General features: G+C 42.2%; 1 protein-coding gene across 5 annotated transcripts in view; it reads left to right on the top strand.

Moving 5' to 3' along the window:
• The window catches only part of slc38a9 (solute carrier family 38 member 9), an 81,301-nt gene that overhangs the window by 3,205 nt on the left and 61,544 nt on the right, over positions 1 to 16,552 (top strand). For all 5 annotated transcript variants that reach the window (XM_060823155.1, XM_060823223.1, XM_060823242.1 and 2 more), the window contains one exon: positions 8,623 to 8,781. In XM_060823155.1, the coding sequence (XP_060679138.1) occupies positions 8,684 to 8,781 (98 nt within the window). In that variant the 5' untranslated portion in view covers positions 8,623 to 8,683. The remainder of the gene's footprint in view (positions 1 to 8,622; positions 8,782 to 16,552) is intronic.

The following is a 16,552-nucleotide window of genomic DNA, read 5'->3' as shown; positions in this document are numbered from 1 at the left end:
TCTGGAGTTGTTTCCAGTTTTTCTACTTTTTGTTTTGTTAAAGCCATTTGAAAGTTAGTGCTGATTTAAGACATCAAAGACTGTCTTGTGGTGAAAGGTTGGGCTTCTCCTCATTGAAGTTTTGGAAGAATGAGAGGTTATCTTATTAGAACATAAAATTTTAAAATGACCTGGTAGAGCAGATGGTGAGTGTTTTCCCTTTTATTGGGGAGTAAAGTGGGGAGAGGAATTTAAAAGTAAGGGATATTCCTTTTAATACAGAGAGGAAGAGGAATTTCTTCTGAGGATCATTGGATTGGTGAAGTCCAAAAGCTCAAAGGCAGTGGTGACTGGTTTATTAAATAAAATCAAAGTATTGCAGATGCTGGAAAGCTGAAACAAACAAACTCACCGAATCTGGCAAAGTTAATGCTTCAAGTCTAGTATGAGTGTGCTTTGAAGAGTCACACTGGACTTGCTTTGTTAACTTTGTTTCTTCACACGTGCTGCCAGATCTGCTGAGATTCCCCAACATTTTTTGGTATTGGATTATTAAATACGGTTGTCATTGAGTTTTATATTAGTGGACAAGGAAGTCTAAGGTTTATGGGCAGGCAGAAATGTGGAGTAAAGGCCACATACAGATCATTCATAATCTCATTGAATGGCAAAGCAGGATCAAGAGGCCAAATGGCCTATTCTTGTTCCTGGTTCTTAGAAATTATTCCTGGACTGGTATCCATGCTTGTACTTGTTCTGGAAACTCCTGCTAATTGTGGAATTGATGCCTCTTATTGTAATTTTGATAGTGTTAACATGATTCATTCAATGGTTCTGCATGCAAAAATTAGGTTGGCCTGCATTGATTTGAACAAGGTGGGTACGTCAGACATTTCAACAGAAGTTGAGAAGCAGGAATTGAATTGTGATAGGCTTGATATCGTCCTCTATCTTGAAGTCATGAATGGTAGGGCATGCTGAGGAGGCTATATTTCTCCACCTCTGTCACTTGCTGTTCTGCATTATACACCAAATAAATAAATTTAGTATTTTACTCTGTTGCCTCTCGTAAACTTTTGCAATACACATTGCACCACTGTTACTCTGCATTCTAAGAAGAACAGCATTTCTTTCACTATCAGTTGGCCAGGATTTATTACTTGTCCCTAGTTGCCCTTGAGAAGGTGGGTGAATTGCCGCCTTGAACTGTCGCAGTTCATGTGCTGCGGGTAGACCCACAGTGCTGTTCGGATAAAGGAAACTGTGGGATGAAAGGAGCCTTGGGGGCTGTGAGTGGAAACTCTGACCTCCTTTAGATGATGAAAACTGATCCAACAAATCCTGTAACAATTTATTTCTGTTGGCTCTGATTTTTAAATGATCTGGAAAACTATGTCCAGAGTAACAGTCACTCTGAAGAGAAACCACTTGATTATAAAATCTCCTCCTCTCAATATCCTGTGCTCCACAGGATAACCACCGAAAATTTGATGCATAAGTGTCCTCTGATTATGACCAGTTTAGAAAAATTTAGCAAAGCAAAGCAAAGTTGATCTGTTAAGCTGTTGGGACATCAATGAGGTCAGAGTTGCAGGACAGTGCGAAGCAACGTTTTGTTTTTAAAGTAATGACCTGGAACTTGCTACGAGGTGAATGCTGGAATGTGGACTGTAAATGATTTCGAAAGAAAATTAGAAGGACACTTTAAGGAAGTGAACTTAGAAGGTCACAGGGACAGAATGGAAGGATGTGTTTGACTGAAATTGCTCTGACAGAGTCTGTGAGCTCAAAGGAAGAATGGCTTGCTGTTGTGGTTTTATCACTGAGAAGGAATACAATGCCTCAGCATTCTGAGTACAAGCTGACATCATGCCCATTATGTTCTGGAGAAAGATTTACCAAACATTCATTCAAGCTTTATCTGATCTCTCCGTAATTTGCAAGCATTGTTATTTTCTCCACTTTATTTGTCTTCTAACATTTTCTGCTGAAATCATTAAACTACTTCAATCTAATTCCTTCGTTATTTTATAAAATTCTCTTTAATCATCATTGAATCTATACTTTTCTAAACTTAGAGCATCTTCTCTTGAGTCATTCCTGGGATTAAGACTTTCTCTTTGAAAACTGGTTGGGTCAAAACACATTTTGTATTTAAAAGAATGAGCTGTGATTTTACTGAAATGTGAGAACCTGAGGGGACTTTCTTGGGGTGGATAACAATGATATTTTATCTTATGGGGGATACTAGAGCTAGGGGTCATAGTTTAAGAACAAGAGGGTTCCCTTTTGTTATGCAAGTGGTGTCTAAAATTGGCTGGAAGTTTGTAATTTGTTAACTTATAATATTGGCTGTGCATGTACTTGAGCTTTTTCAAAGAGAATATTTTGACAGTAGAGTACACTGACCACAGCACAAAAGTCTTGAATTTGTAAGAACAGAAGTTTTTTTGAATGCAATAAGTTTGCAATATTTTCAGAGGTCAAATGATCTGGTTGCAAAGTATCTATTAATTTGATTGTTGTTGCATGTACTGAGTTACAATGAGAAGTGTTGATTTGCGTGCTATACAGGGCATACAAAGTGCATCAGGCTAGCAGAAAGGAGTGTAGAATAGTGTTACAACCACAGTGTGCAGCAAAAGAGGTCTGATCAAAAATCTGATAGTGGGGAAGAAGCTGTTCTTGAATCTGTTCATATGTGTATTCAAACATTTTTATTTTCTGCCTGACAGAAGAGGGTAGAAGAGAGTATAACTGGGATGGGAGGGATTTTTGAGTATGTTGGCTGCTTTCCTGAGGCACTGGGAAGCATAGATGGAGTCCTAGAGTCATACAGCACGGACACAGACCCTCCAGTCCAACTCGTCCATGTTGACCATGTTCTAGACCAAAGTAGTCCCTGCGTTTGGCCCATATTGTTCCAAACCTTTCCTGTTTATGAACTTATCCAAATGTCTTTTAAATGTTGTAACTGTATCTACATCCACGACTTCCTCTGGCAGTTCATTTCACACACAGTCATTGCATCATAAATGTATAAAGTGTGGAAACTGACCCATTGGTCCAACTCATCCATGCTGATCAGATATCCTAACCTAATCTGGTCCCATTTGCCAGCGCTTAGTCCATCTCCTTCTAAACCCTTCCTATTCATAGACCCATCCAGATGCCATTTAAATGTTGTAATTGTACCAGCATCCACCACTTCCTCTGGCGTTCATTCCATACACCCAACATCCTCTGCGTGGAAAAAGTTGTCCGTTAGGACCCTTTTAAATCTTTCCCCTCTCACCTTAAACCCATGCCTCTCGTTCTGGACTCCCTCACCCTCTGGAAAAGACTTTGTCTATTTACCCTATCCATGCTCCTCATGATTTTATAAACGTCTATAAGGTCACCCCTCAGCCTCCACTCCAGGGAAAATAACCCAAGCCTATTCAGCCTCTCCCTGAACCACTGTGCAAAACAAAAAGTTGCCCCTCCTGTCCTTTTTAAATCTTTCTCCTCTTAAAAATATGCCCCCTAGTTTTTAAGTCCCCTATTGTATGGAAATGATCTTTGCTATTCACCTTATCTATGCCCCTCATGATGTTATAAGCCTCTCTAAATTCACCCCTCAACCACCTCCACTCCAGTGGGAAAGAAAATCCCAGCCTATTTTTACAACTCAAACCCTCCATTCCTTACAACATCCCAGTAAATCTTTTCTGGACCCTCTCCGATTTAATAATATCATTCCTATAATGGGGTGACCAGAACTGTGCACAATACTTCAGAAGAGGCCTCATGAATATTCTATACAACTTCAACATGACATTCCAATTCGTATACTCAAATGTTTGAGGATTTAGACCACTTGACTTCATTCCTATCGTAACCACCCTGTTCAAAAGATTATGCACCTGAACCCTTAGGTGTCTGTTCTACAACCTGGTCAACGGAGGGAAGACTGGTTTGTATTATGGACTGGGCTACATTCACAACACGGTAATTTCTTGCAGTCTTGGGAAGAGCAATTGCCATACCAAGCGAGGATGCACCCAGATAGAATGCTTTCCATAGTGCATCTGTGAAAATTGGTCAGAATCTCTGAAGACATGCCAAATTTTCTTTGCCTCCTGAGGAAGTAGAGGAGGTGTTATGCTTATTTGACCATCATGTTGACACTAGTGGACCAGAACAGATTGATGTCTCCCAGGGACTTGATGCTATCGATAATCTCCACCTCACACCATTGTTTTAGACAGGGGCGTGACCTCCAATCTGCTTTTTGAAGTCAATGACCAGCTCCTTCGTTTTGTTGACATTGGATGCAAAGATTGTTGTCTTTACTCCATACTGCTAAGCTCCCTAACTTTTTCCTGTATTCTGTCTCATCACTTTGAAATCTGACATAATGGTGGTGTTGTCAGCAAACTAATAAATGGAATTGGTGTAGAATTTGGCCGCATGGTCATAAGGAGTATAGTAGAGCTGCGTACTCATCCTTGTGGAGCACTGGTTTGAGGATCATGGTGAAGGAGGTGGTCTTGCCTATTATTACTGATTGCAGTCTGTGGGTCAGAAAGTCAAGGATCCAGTTACTTTATTTTTTAGATTAGATTACTTAGTGTGGAACAGAGCAGAAGATCTGAGACCTAGGTCTTGGAATTTCGAGATGAGTTTGTTTGGAATTATGGTATTGAAGTGGAGCTGTAAGCAATAAATATGACCTTGATATAGGTACCCTTGTTATCCAGATTTTCCTTGGATAAATGGGGTGAGGAAGATGGCATCTGTCATTGACCTATTCTGCTGGTAGGTGAATTGCAAGGCAGTTTGGGAGGCTGGAGGTGATTTGAGCCATGAGTCATCTCTCTCATTGCTTCCTAAATATAGATGTCAGAGCCATAGGGCAAGAAGCAATGAGGCATGCTGTGATTTTTCCAATGGCACTGGGATAATGGTCATCTCAAAACTGGTGGGGACTTCCATGGGAAGATCACAGGAAGGAGAAGTTGAAGATGATTGCATTGGTGACTGTGGGTGCAGGTGCATTCAAGATTGTTAGCATAGATGACACTCTTTCACTGACCTTCTGCTCAAAGGGAGCATACAATCCATTGACCTCATCAGGTAGGGATGTACTGTTGCTCATGATTCTGTTTGACTTCACCTTTTACCCCATTATATCATGTAAGCCTTGTCACAACTGACTGGTGTCCATGTGGTTAGTCTTGAGCCTCGAGCTCTGTTTGGTGCTGCCTTTTGGTATGTCTGGCCTTACAAAGGTCGCTTTCAGATTTCCTGTATAGGTTAGTATTGCCTGACTTGAATGTCTCATAGTTGGACGTTTGTAGGTAGTGGATCTCCCTGTTCATCCATGGTATCTGATTAGGCAGACTATTGGATTAACTATTCTGTAATAGTTGTGGTATAGTCATTTAGGTTGGCTGCAGAGTTCTTGTATATGGACAAGTTGAGGGAAAAGGCAGTCCCAAAGAAGCCCTTTCATTGCCTCAGGCTAAGTCTGCACTACTTTCTGAACTGGGTCCTCACACTTCTGCACTGCTTACGAGGAGAAATTGAGGAGCACAGTGTTGTGAACTGAATTTCCAAAATACAGATGGGGCAGTGAGTGGTAGGCATCTTTCATTGTATAGCAATGGTCAAAAATGTTCAGACCTGCAGTAAAACACAGCCTGCTTCAGGCAGTTGTTGATCATGTATTTTTCTTATTAATTTGTTGCATTTGGGTGTTGCTGTCAGGCCAGCATTTATTGACCATCCCTAGTTGCTCTTGAGAAGGTGGTGGTGAACTGTCAACTAAAACCACTGCAGTGCACTCAGTGGTTTGAGGGAGGGAATTCTGGGATTTTGACCTAGCTATGTTGAAAGAATGACAATGTATTTCCAAGTCAGGATGGTGAGTGGCTTGGAGGGGAACTTGATGGTGGTGATGTTCCAATGTATCTGCTGCCCTTATCCTTCTAGATGGAAAGTGCTGTCTGAGGATCTTTTTGAATTTTTACAGCATATTTTAGATATCAGTGCATGCCACTATTGAGCATTGTGGTGGTGGGAGTGGGTGCTTGTGGATGTAATGCCAATCAAACAGGTTGCTTTGTCCTGGATTGTCTCAAGCTTCGTGTTGGAGCTGCAATCATCCAGGCAAATGGGGAGTGCAGAGGAACCTCAATTATTTGGAGGACATGGGCAGGGAGTATTTTATTCGGTTAGTTGAATGCCAGATAATTGATGCGTGACTAACTGTTATTGGTATTGGGACCTTTATGATCTTGTTCAGATGATGCAAAATTTGGTTAATCAAATTCCTCTGTATTCCATCACACTCCTGACCTGTGCCTTGTACATAATGGACAAGCTTTAGGTAGTCAGGAGAAGTTACTTGCAGCAGTACTCCTAGCCTCTGACATGCTGTTTTTGTGTGGCGATCCAGTTGATTTTCTGGTCAATGACAGCCTCCCAGGAGGTTGGTAATGGATGAATTCAGTGATAGTAACACCACTGAATGTCAAGTGGTGGTGTTTAGATTCTGTTATTGATAGTCATAGCCTGGCATTTGTGTGGTATGAATGTTACTTGACACTCGTCAGCTCATGCCTCTGGATATTGTCCAGATCTTGTTACATTTTGAATATGTACTGAGGTGTGGAGAGTTGTACTGGAAAACATTGTGTAATCACTGGTGAACATCGACAAGTCTGACCTTATGATGAAGGGAAGGCCTTTTGAAGCAGCTGAAAATGGTTGGGCCAAGAAGACTACCCTGAGGAACTCCTGCTGAGATGGCTAACCTCCAACAATCATGACCATCAGCCTGTGTGCCAGGTTTGACTCCAACCACTGGAGAGTTTGCCTCCTGACACCCATTGATTCCAGTTTTGCTAGGGTTCTTTGAAGCCATCCTCGGTGAAATACAGCCTTGATGTCAAGGGCTGTGTCACACTTGTCTTGCCTCTTGAATTCAGGTCTTTTGCCCATGTTTGAACCAAGGTTGTAATGGGGTCAGGAGTTGAGTAGCCCCGGTTGATCCCAAACTATGCAATCCTGAGCAGTATTGCTGGATAACACTACTGACGCCTATTAGCACTTCATTAGTGTAGACTGTCTCTCTTCTTCCAGCTGAAGGTTTCCCTGGGTCATCGTCAAGTGACAAGTGGGTGATCCATCTCTTAACCACCTCCCATTGGTCTCGAGCATCACCAATGCCGGTCTCCAGTTAACTGGATTCACTCCACATATCATCAAGAAAAAGTTGGAGACACTGGACACTGCCAAGTTAATGGCCCGTTGCAACCTTCTGGCAATTGTACTGAAGACTTGTGCTCTAAAACTTTGTACAACCCTAGCTAAGCTGTTCCAATTCAATTACCCAAAAGTGCCCTTTGCACAAATAGCAAGACAAATCTATTTTGGCCAGTTATCACCCCTGTCAGTCTATTCAGTCACTAGTATCGTGTTGGAAGGTGTTAACAACAGTGCTATCAAGCAGCACCTGCTCAGTGACACCCAGTTTGTTTGGTGGGTGTGGGAAGGGAGACAGCTGATTGCAGTCACACCTGGCACACCGGATTGGTTGTGGTAGTTGCAGGCCAGTCTTCTCTGCTCCAAGCTATCTCTGCAGGTGTTCCTCAGGGTGGTGTACTTCAACTGCTTCATCAATGACCTTCCCTCCATCATGTCAGAAGTAAGGATGTTCACTCGATGAATGCACAATGGTTACCGTAGTTTGCAACTCATTGGATACTGAAGCAGTTCCGGTCCAAATACGACAAGACTGGAAAATAACCAGGCTTGGGCGCCAGTTGGCAAGTAATGTTTGCACCACACAAATGTCAAACATAGACATCCGAATAAAAGACACAAACCAGTGCCCCTTGACACTCAGTAGCATTATCATCACCGAGCCCCCACTGTAAATGTCCCATGGGTTACCACTAACCAGAAACTGAACTGGACTCTACATAAGCACAAGAACAGATCAGAGGTTAGGAATATTGCACCAAATTACTCACCTTCTGACTCCCTGAAACCTGTTCACTATCTACAAGGCAGAAGCCAGGAGTCTGATGGCACAGACCCAATTGTCTGGATGGCTGCAGCTTCAATATTGCTCAAGCTCGTCACCAACCAGGACCAGACAGCCACTTGTTTGGCACGACATTTACAAACATTTGCTCCCTCCACCAGCAATGTTCAGCAGCAACAGCAGTGTGTACTAACTGCAAGATAGATTATAGAAATTCATGAATGCTCCGTTGACCCACTTTATAAACCTATGACCACTTCTACCTAGAAGGGAATGCATATGAACACCACCATTTGTATTTCCCCCTCTAAGCCACTCACTGTCCTGACTTGGAAATATGTTGGTATTCCTTCAGATTTTTTTTAGTTGGATGAAAATCCTGAATCCCCTTCCTAACAGCATTGTGAGTCTACATGGACTGCAGTGATTCAAGAAGACCACTCACCACAACAATCTTGAGGCCAATAAGAATGGGAAATAAATGCTGACTCAGTGACTTCGCAATCAGAATGAATTTAAAACATTTTCATTCTGAATCTGCATCTGCTTGTATGACAACAATTTCTCTTAATTGCCTGAATGTTTATCTTTATATCACTGTGCTATAGGTACATAAAAGAACAGTAATGAAAATATAACTGGGCCTTGGAGATCCAAATATTCTGAAATATGGCAGATGACACTAAACCGTTATTGACTCCTGTGGCTGAGGATAAATTGACACATCTGGAACAAACAAAAGGCAAGCAGGAATCAAATTCAAGGAGGTACGGTTTAATGAATAGTATTAGTAATTAACTGACCTACAAAGCTACTTTTTCCTTCCTTTCACTGCTTTCCCCCCCCCCATCCCCCCCCCCAAAAAAAAAACAATAGGGACTTGAGTGACCCTTTTTAATCACAAAGGGAGGTAAATTATCAGCAGTGTGTTGTGGAGTAAGGATATGCTTACAAAACTGCTGAAATTGCTATGGTTGTCCTTACACATGCAAGATTGCACTTGTATCATGTGAACTCAGCCCTCCCTTCAGTAGAGACAGAAGTTTGTCAAGGTGATGGAGGGGTCCTGGTGTCCTGTACCTCCATGAATACAGGTGGGGTAGAAGATTACCTGATGCTTTGAAGCAAGGCAAAACTTTGCTCAGCAACTCCACTGTGGATTTGATCCCCAACTTGAACAAACCGATTTCCCTGGGTGTCAGGTGCTTCCTCCAGTGGGTATTCACTCCCTGTAGTGCAAGTCGTGTCCATCCATCTCTCTGTTTATTGCCACTGGTGATGTCCTCCCCATTTTTGTTTTCAGTGGATTGTGTTTTTTTTTTAGCTGATTGACCTGTTGTCATTTTTGAGCCCAACATATATGGTTTTGACATTGCCTGGTTTCTAGTGTTGAAGGGTATTTAAATAAGGTTGCATTCAGTAGTCATTCACACATCTAGGGGAATGTGCGGACTGCAGATACTGGAGAGTCAGAATTATTAAAGTGTGGTGCTGGCAAAAGCACAGCAGGTCAGTTAACATCTGAGGAGCCAGAGAGTCTAATTTTCGGGCGTAATCCTCCTTCAGGCTTTGTAATACATCTCACCTTTTTTTAAAAAAAATCATAATGAAAAGATGGCTTCAAATCTTTTTCACTAATTTATCCCATTACAGTGGAAACTTGATTATCTGAATGTGATGGGCAGGCAGTATTTCGTTCGGACAATCGATTATTTGGAAAATTGATTAAATGCCTTTCTTCTGGGGTTTGGAGTTTTTAAAGTCTGCTCCACATTCAGGCGACTGCAGCAGCACACAGTGCGTGAGACCCCACCCCAATCCCGACCCCCAGCAAAAAGCGCGCGATCTCCTGCCCCCAACACCCTATCCATCTTCGGCCCCTCTCTGGGGCATTCGGACTGCACACCAACAATATGACTGCTGTAGCTGCCTCTGTGGGGTAAGTCTCCAAATAGCATGCAGCCACAGACATCTCTTTTTACTGCAAATGTTTGACAGGTTCTCTCTCTGTGTGTGTGTGTGTGTGTGTGTGTGTGTGTCTCTCTCTGTAGAATTCATAATCATAGAGATGTACAGCATGGAAACAGACCCTTCGGTCCAACCCGTCCATGCCGATTTAGTCCCACCTTCCAGCACCCAGCCCATATACCGCCATACCCATCCAAATGCTTCTTAAATGTTGCAATTGTTCCAGCTTCCACAACATCATCTGACAGCTCATTCCATACACGTACCACCCTCTGCATGAAAAAGTTGCCCTTGGGTCTCTTTTATATCTTTCCCCTCTCATCCTAAACCTATGCCGTCTAGTTCGGGACTCCCTGACCCCAGGCTTTGCCTATTTACCCTATCTATGCCCCTCATAATTTTGTAAACTTCTATAAGGTCACCCCTCAGACTCCGCTCCAGAGAAAACAGCCCAACCTGTTCAGCATCTCCCTGTAGCTCATCCTCCAACCCTGGCAACATCCTTGTAAATCTTTTCTGAACCCATTCAAGTTTCACAACATCATCTTTCCAATAGGAAGGAGACCAGAATTGCATGCAATATTCCAACAGTGGCCTAACCAATGTCCTGTACAGCCACAACATGACCTCCCCACTCCTGTACTCAATACTCTGACCAATAAAGGAAAGCATACCAAATGCTGCTTTCACTATCCTATCTACCTGCGATTCCACTTTCAAGGAGCTATGAACCTGCAGTCCAAGATCTTTGTTCAGCAACACTCCCTAGGACCTTACCATTAAGTGTATAAGTCCTGCTAAGATTTGCTTTCCCAAAATGCAGCACCTTGCATTTATCTGAATTAAACTCCATCTGCCACTTCTCAGGTCATTGACCCATCGTTTATGTAAATGACAAAAAGTAGAGGACCCAGCACCGATCCTTGTGGCACTCCACTGGTCACAGGCCTCCAGCCTGAAAAACAACCCTCCACCACCACCCTCTGTCTTCTACCTTTGAGCCAGTTCTGTATCCAAATGGCTAGTTCTCCCTGTATTCCATGAGATCTAACCTTGCTAATCAGTCTCCCATGGGGAACCTTGTCGCATGCCTTATTGAAGTCCATATAGATCGCATCTACTGTTGTGCCCTCATCAATCTTATTTGTTACTTCTTCAAAAAACTCAATCAAGTTTGTGAGATATGATTTCCCACGCACAAAGCCATGTTGACTGTCCCTAATCAGTCCTTGCCTTTCCAAATACATGTACATCCTGTCCCTCAGGATTCCCTCCAACAACTTGCCCACCACCGAGATCAGGCTCACCGGTCTATAGTTCCCTGGCTTGTCTTTGCTGTTGTTCTTAAACAGTGGCACCACATAACCAACCTCCAGTCTTCCGGCACCTCACCTGTGACTATCGATGATACAAATATCTCAGCAAGAGGCCCAGCAATCACTTCTCTAGCTTCTCGGGTACACCTGATCAGGTCCTGGGGATTTATCCACCTTTAACCATTTCAAGACATCCAGCACTTCCTCCTCTGTAATCTGGACATTTTGCAAGATGTCACCATCTATTTCCCTACAGTCTATATCTTCCATATCCTTTTCCACAGTAAATACTGATGCAAAATATTCACTTATCTCCCCCATTTTCAGTGGCTCCACACACAGGCCACCATGCTGATCTTTGAGGGGCCCAATTCTCTCCTAGTTACCCTTAATATATTTGTAAAAACCCCTTTGGATTCTCCTTAATTCTATTTCCCAAAGCTATCTCATGTCCCCGTTTTGCCCTCCTGATTTCCCTCTTAAGTATATTCCTACTTCCTTTATACTCTTCTAAGGATTCACTCGATCTATCCTGTCTATATCTGACTTATGCTTCCTTCTTTTCCTTAACCAAACCCTCAATTTTTTTAGTCATCCAGCATTCCCTATACCTACCAGCCTTCCCTTTCACCCTGACAGAAATATACTTTCTCTGGATTATTGTTATCTAATTTCTGAAGGCTTCCCATTTTCCAGCCATCCCTTTACCTGCGAACATCTGCCTCCAATCAGCTTTCAACTGTTCTTGCCTAATACCGTCAAAATTGGCCTTTCTCCAATTTAGAACTTCAACTTTTAGATCTGGTCTATCCTTTTCCATCACTATTTTAAAATGAATAGAATTATGGTCGCTCCCCCACTGACCCCTCAGTCACCTGCCCTGCCTTATTTCCCAAGAGTAGGTGAAGTTTCACACCTTCTCTAGTAGGTACATCCACATACTGAATCAGAAAATTGTCTTGTACGCACTTCAGAAATTCCTCTTCATCTAAACCTTTAACACTATGGCAGTCCCAGTCGATGTTTGGAAAGTTAAAATCCCCTACTATAACTTACAGATAGTTGAGATATCCTTAGAAGTTTGGTTCTCAATTTCCCTCTGACTATTGGGTGGTCTATAATACAATCCCAATAAAGTGATCATCCCTTTCTTATTTCTCAGTTCCACTCAAATAACTTCTCTGGATGTATTTCTGGGAATATCCTCCCTCAGCACAGCTGTAATGCCATCCCTGATCAAAAATGCCACTCCCCCTCCTCTCTTGCCTCCCTTTCTATCCTTCCTGTAGCATTGTATCCTGGAACATTAAGCTGCCAGTCCCGCCCATCCCTGAGCCATGTTTCCATAATTGATATCCCAGTCCCATGTTCCTAACCATGCCCCGAGTTCATCTGCCTTCACTGTTAGGCCCCTTGCATTGAAATAAATGCAGTTTAATTTGTTAGTCCTACCTTGTCAACTGCATGCCCTGACTGTTTGACTCGCTTCTGTTCTCAGCGGTACCCGTCTCCAATCGATCTGTTTCCTCAATATCTCCCTGGGTCCCACCCCCTCCCCTCACCTTACTTGTTTAAATCCTCTCAAGCAGTTCTAGTAAATTTCCCTGCCAGTATATAAGTCCCCTTCCAATTTAGGTGCAATCCGTCCTTCTTGTACAGGTCACGTCTACCCCAAAAGAGATTCCAATGATCCAAAAATGTGAATGCTTCTCCCATACACCAGCTCCTCCGCCATGCATTCATCTGCTCTATCCTCCTATTCCTCCCCTCACTAGCTTGTAGCACTGGGAGTAATGCAGATATTCCTACCCTGAAGGGCCTCCTTTTTAAATTTTGCCTAATTCTGTAATCTCCCTTCAGAATCTCAACATCCAGGGAAAGTGTCGGGGTAGAGAGGGAGGGGGCGGGCAGTCAGTCATTTGAAGGTGGTGCTTGTTTAATCACTGTAAACAAAAGATGTGATCACTATTAGAAACATTTCAAAGACTTGTTTCTATCGGGACCTCGGTCTCCTTTTGAATAATCCAATTTTCGGATAATTGGTATTTTGATAATCGAGGTTCCCCTGTACTAAGAAATATGTACGTCATTAATCTAAGTTATACCTCCTCATTAATTCTGCACACATTTATAACATTGGACTCGATACAGTCAAATCTTATCTGCACCTTTTCTTTTAAATCCGCGATATTGCATTTGCAATCACGTTTTTACGACCCGCAACATGTACAATTTGCGTTGTATAACATGAGACTCCAATGAAGTGGTCCCATGTTTTTGTCTTTAACTATTTGCAAAAATGTGAGGGATATGGTCTGTACACAACTGTCTCTGACGCATTGTTCACAAGGCCAATACTGAGGAACCTGTATTATCCAAAAGACACGGGCAGGGAGTATTTTGTTCAGTTAATCGAATGACAGGTAATCAAGGTTCCTCTATACCAAACTCCAGACTCTTTGCAAATGGCAGAATATTTTCTGTGGTGTATACGGAGTTTTGTTGAAAAGTAGCCAATTGGCCTTTCAATTCCGTCGTTGTCGTGCATCAGTACAGCACCAACCCCAATATGGCTTGCATCGATTGCAACTTTGACGGGTTTCAAAAAATTCAGCTAAAAAAGTAGCTAAAAGTGGTGGAGTGGATAATACAGTTTTTAAATTATCAATGCCTCATAGCATTGTAATATCCACTGAAATTTCTTCATTTTCTTTAGTAAATACCTCAGTGGTGCCACCATACTGCTGAAATTTGGAACAAACTTCTGCTAGAATCCATTCAGTCCCAAAAAATCGAAGCAACTCTTCGAGGGTGATTGTGGAAATTCCTCTATGGCCTTCAGCTTCACATTCCTTGGGCTCATCCTTCTATGTCTGATATGTCACAAGAACTTCACCTCTGCCTTTGTGAATTCTGTTTTCTTTAAGTTTATTATCAGTTTTCTTTTTTTCAAAGAGCCAACTGTACCATGTGATCTTTCCATGAATGGCTAAAGATCACTACATCCTCCAGATAAATAGCACAATTTTTTGATCTGGTCATAACTCTGTTTACGTGTCTTTGAAAATTGGCTAGCATTCCTCATTCCAAACGTTGTCATTTTGAATTGATATAATCCATTTGGGGTTTACAAACGCAGAAACTTCTTTTTACTTTCTCTGATAAAGATACCTGCCAATAACCACGCAGTAAGTCCAACTTCGTGATGTGCCTGGCTTGTCCAACTTTCTTCATGCAGTCCTCCAACTTTGGTTTTGGATAGGAGTCTGATTTAATTATGGCGTTGACTTCTGATAGTCCATGCAATATTGTTGAGTCCCGTCAGGTTTGGGAACTAACACGATTGGCGAACTCCACTCATTCTGATTCTGTACGATGATATCTTTGAGCATCGCATCCACTTCGTTCGGTACCTATGCAGCTTTCAGGGAATTAACCCTGTAGGGGTGCTGTTTTATCGGAACAGCATTCCCTACTTCCACCTCATGCACAATAGTGTTAGTTCTGCCGATTCTATTCCTGCACATATCCTCATAATGCTACAAGCGTTTTAACTCTGTTCTTTGCTCCAGAAACAGCTCACTGTCCTATTCCATTCCTCAAGGAATTCCTCGTTATTTAACATATTTTGAGGCACATCAAAATCCATGCTATCCAGACTTGATTCCTCACTCTGCATAACAGTAACTAACACCTAATTTTTTCCAGTTCCCTGATTCTATTAAAGTAAGGTTTCAATGTATTCACATGACATACCCAATACAATTTTTTTCATATCTGGCATCTTTATCAGATAATTTACCTGTCTCAACTTGATTGGGACCACGAAACCTGGCTTTGAAGGGATACTTTGTAAATGAGGAGAAAATTCAGAAGTCTGAAGTGTAAAAAGACTTGGGAGCTCTGGTCCAGGATTCTCTCAAGGTAAAATTGCCGGTTGAGTCAGTATTTAGGAAGGTGAATGCATTTATTTTGAAGACTTGAATATAAAAGAAAGAATGTATATCCGAGGTTCTATAAGGCTCTGGTCAGACCACATTTGGAGTATTGAGTGCAATTTTGAGCTCCATATCTCGGGAAGGATGTACTGGACCTGGAGTGCGTTCAGAGGAGTTTCAATAGAATGTTCCCAGGAATGAAAAGCTTAACGTATATAAGGAACATTTAAAGTCTCTGGGTCTATGCTTGATGGAGTGTTGGAGGGGGGGTGTGGGGGAGAAGGGATCTAATTGAAACATACAGAAATACTGAATAGCTTGGACAGAGGAGATGTTGGACCTGAGGGCATAGCCTTATAAAGGGAAGGCCTTTTAGAATGGAGGTGAGGAGAAACTTCTTCAGCCAGAGAGTGGTGAATCTATGGAATTCGTGCCACAGTAGGCTGTGGCAGCCAGGGCATTGAGTATATTTAAGACTGAGATAGAAATGTTTTTGATTGTAAAGGGGATCAAATGTTATGGGCAGAACAGGTTGAGAAACTTATCAGCCATAATTGAATGGTTGAGCAGATTCGATGGGCTGAATTCTGTTCTTATTTCTTATGGATCTCTGATCATTGCTAACAGTACTAATACTTCATCCCCATAGGAAAATGTCCGAATTGTAATCTGCCTCTTAGAGTTATAGAGATGTGCAGCATGGAAACAGACCCTTCCATCCAACTTGTCCATGCTGACTAAATATCCCAACCAATCTAGTCCTATTTGCCAGCACTTGGCCCATATCCTTCTAAATCCTTCCTATTCATATACCTGTCCAGCTGCCTTTTTAAATGTTGCAATTGTATCAGCTTCCACCACTTTCTCTTGCAGCTCATTTCATACGTGCAGTACCCTTTGCGTGAAAGAGTTGCCCCTTAGGTCCCATTTAGATCTTTCCCCTCACCCTAAACCTCTCCTCTCTAGTTCTGGACTTCTCTACTCCAGGGAAAAGACATTGTCTATTTATTTTATCCATGCCTCTCATGATTTTATAAGGTCACCCCTCAGCCTCCTACACTCCAGGGAATTCAGCTCCAGCCTAGTCATTCTCTCTATATATCTCAAATCCTCCAACCCTGGCACTATCCTTGTAAATCTTTTCTGAACCCTTGCAAGTTTCACAACATCCTTCCAATAGAAAGGAGACCAGAATTGCGCACAATATTCCAACAGTGGCCTAACCAACGTCCTGTACAGCTGCAACATGACCTCCCAACTCCTGTACTCAATACTCTGACCAATAAAGGCAAGCATACCAAACGCTGCTTCACTAT

Source organism: Hemiscyllium ocellatum, chromosome 1 (genome assembly GCF_020745735.1).
Source record: "Hemiscyllium ocellatum isolate sHemOce1 chromosome 1, sHemOce1.pat.X.cur, whole genome shotgun sequence".
Taxonomy (NCBI): Eukaryota; Metazoa; Chordata; class Chondrichthyes; order Orectolobiformes; family Hemiscylliidae; genus Hemiscyllium; species Hemiscyllium ocellatum.
Note: the sequence above shows the minus strand (reverse complement) of the source record. Positions and strands in the feature narration are given on the sequence as shown.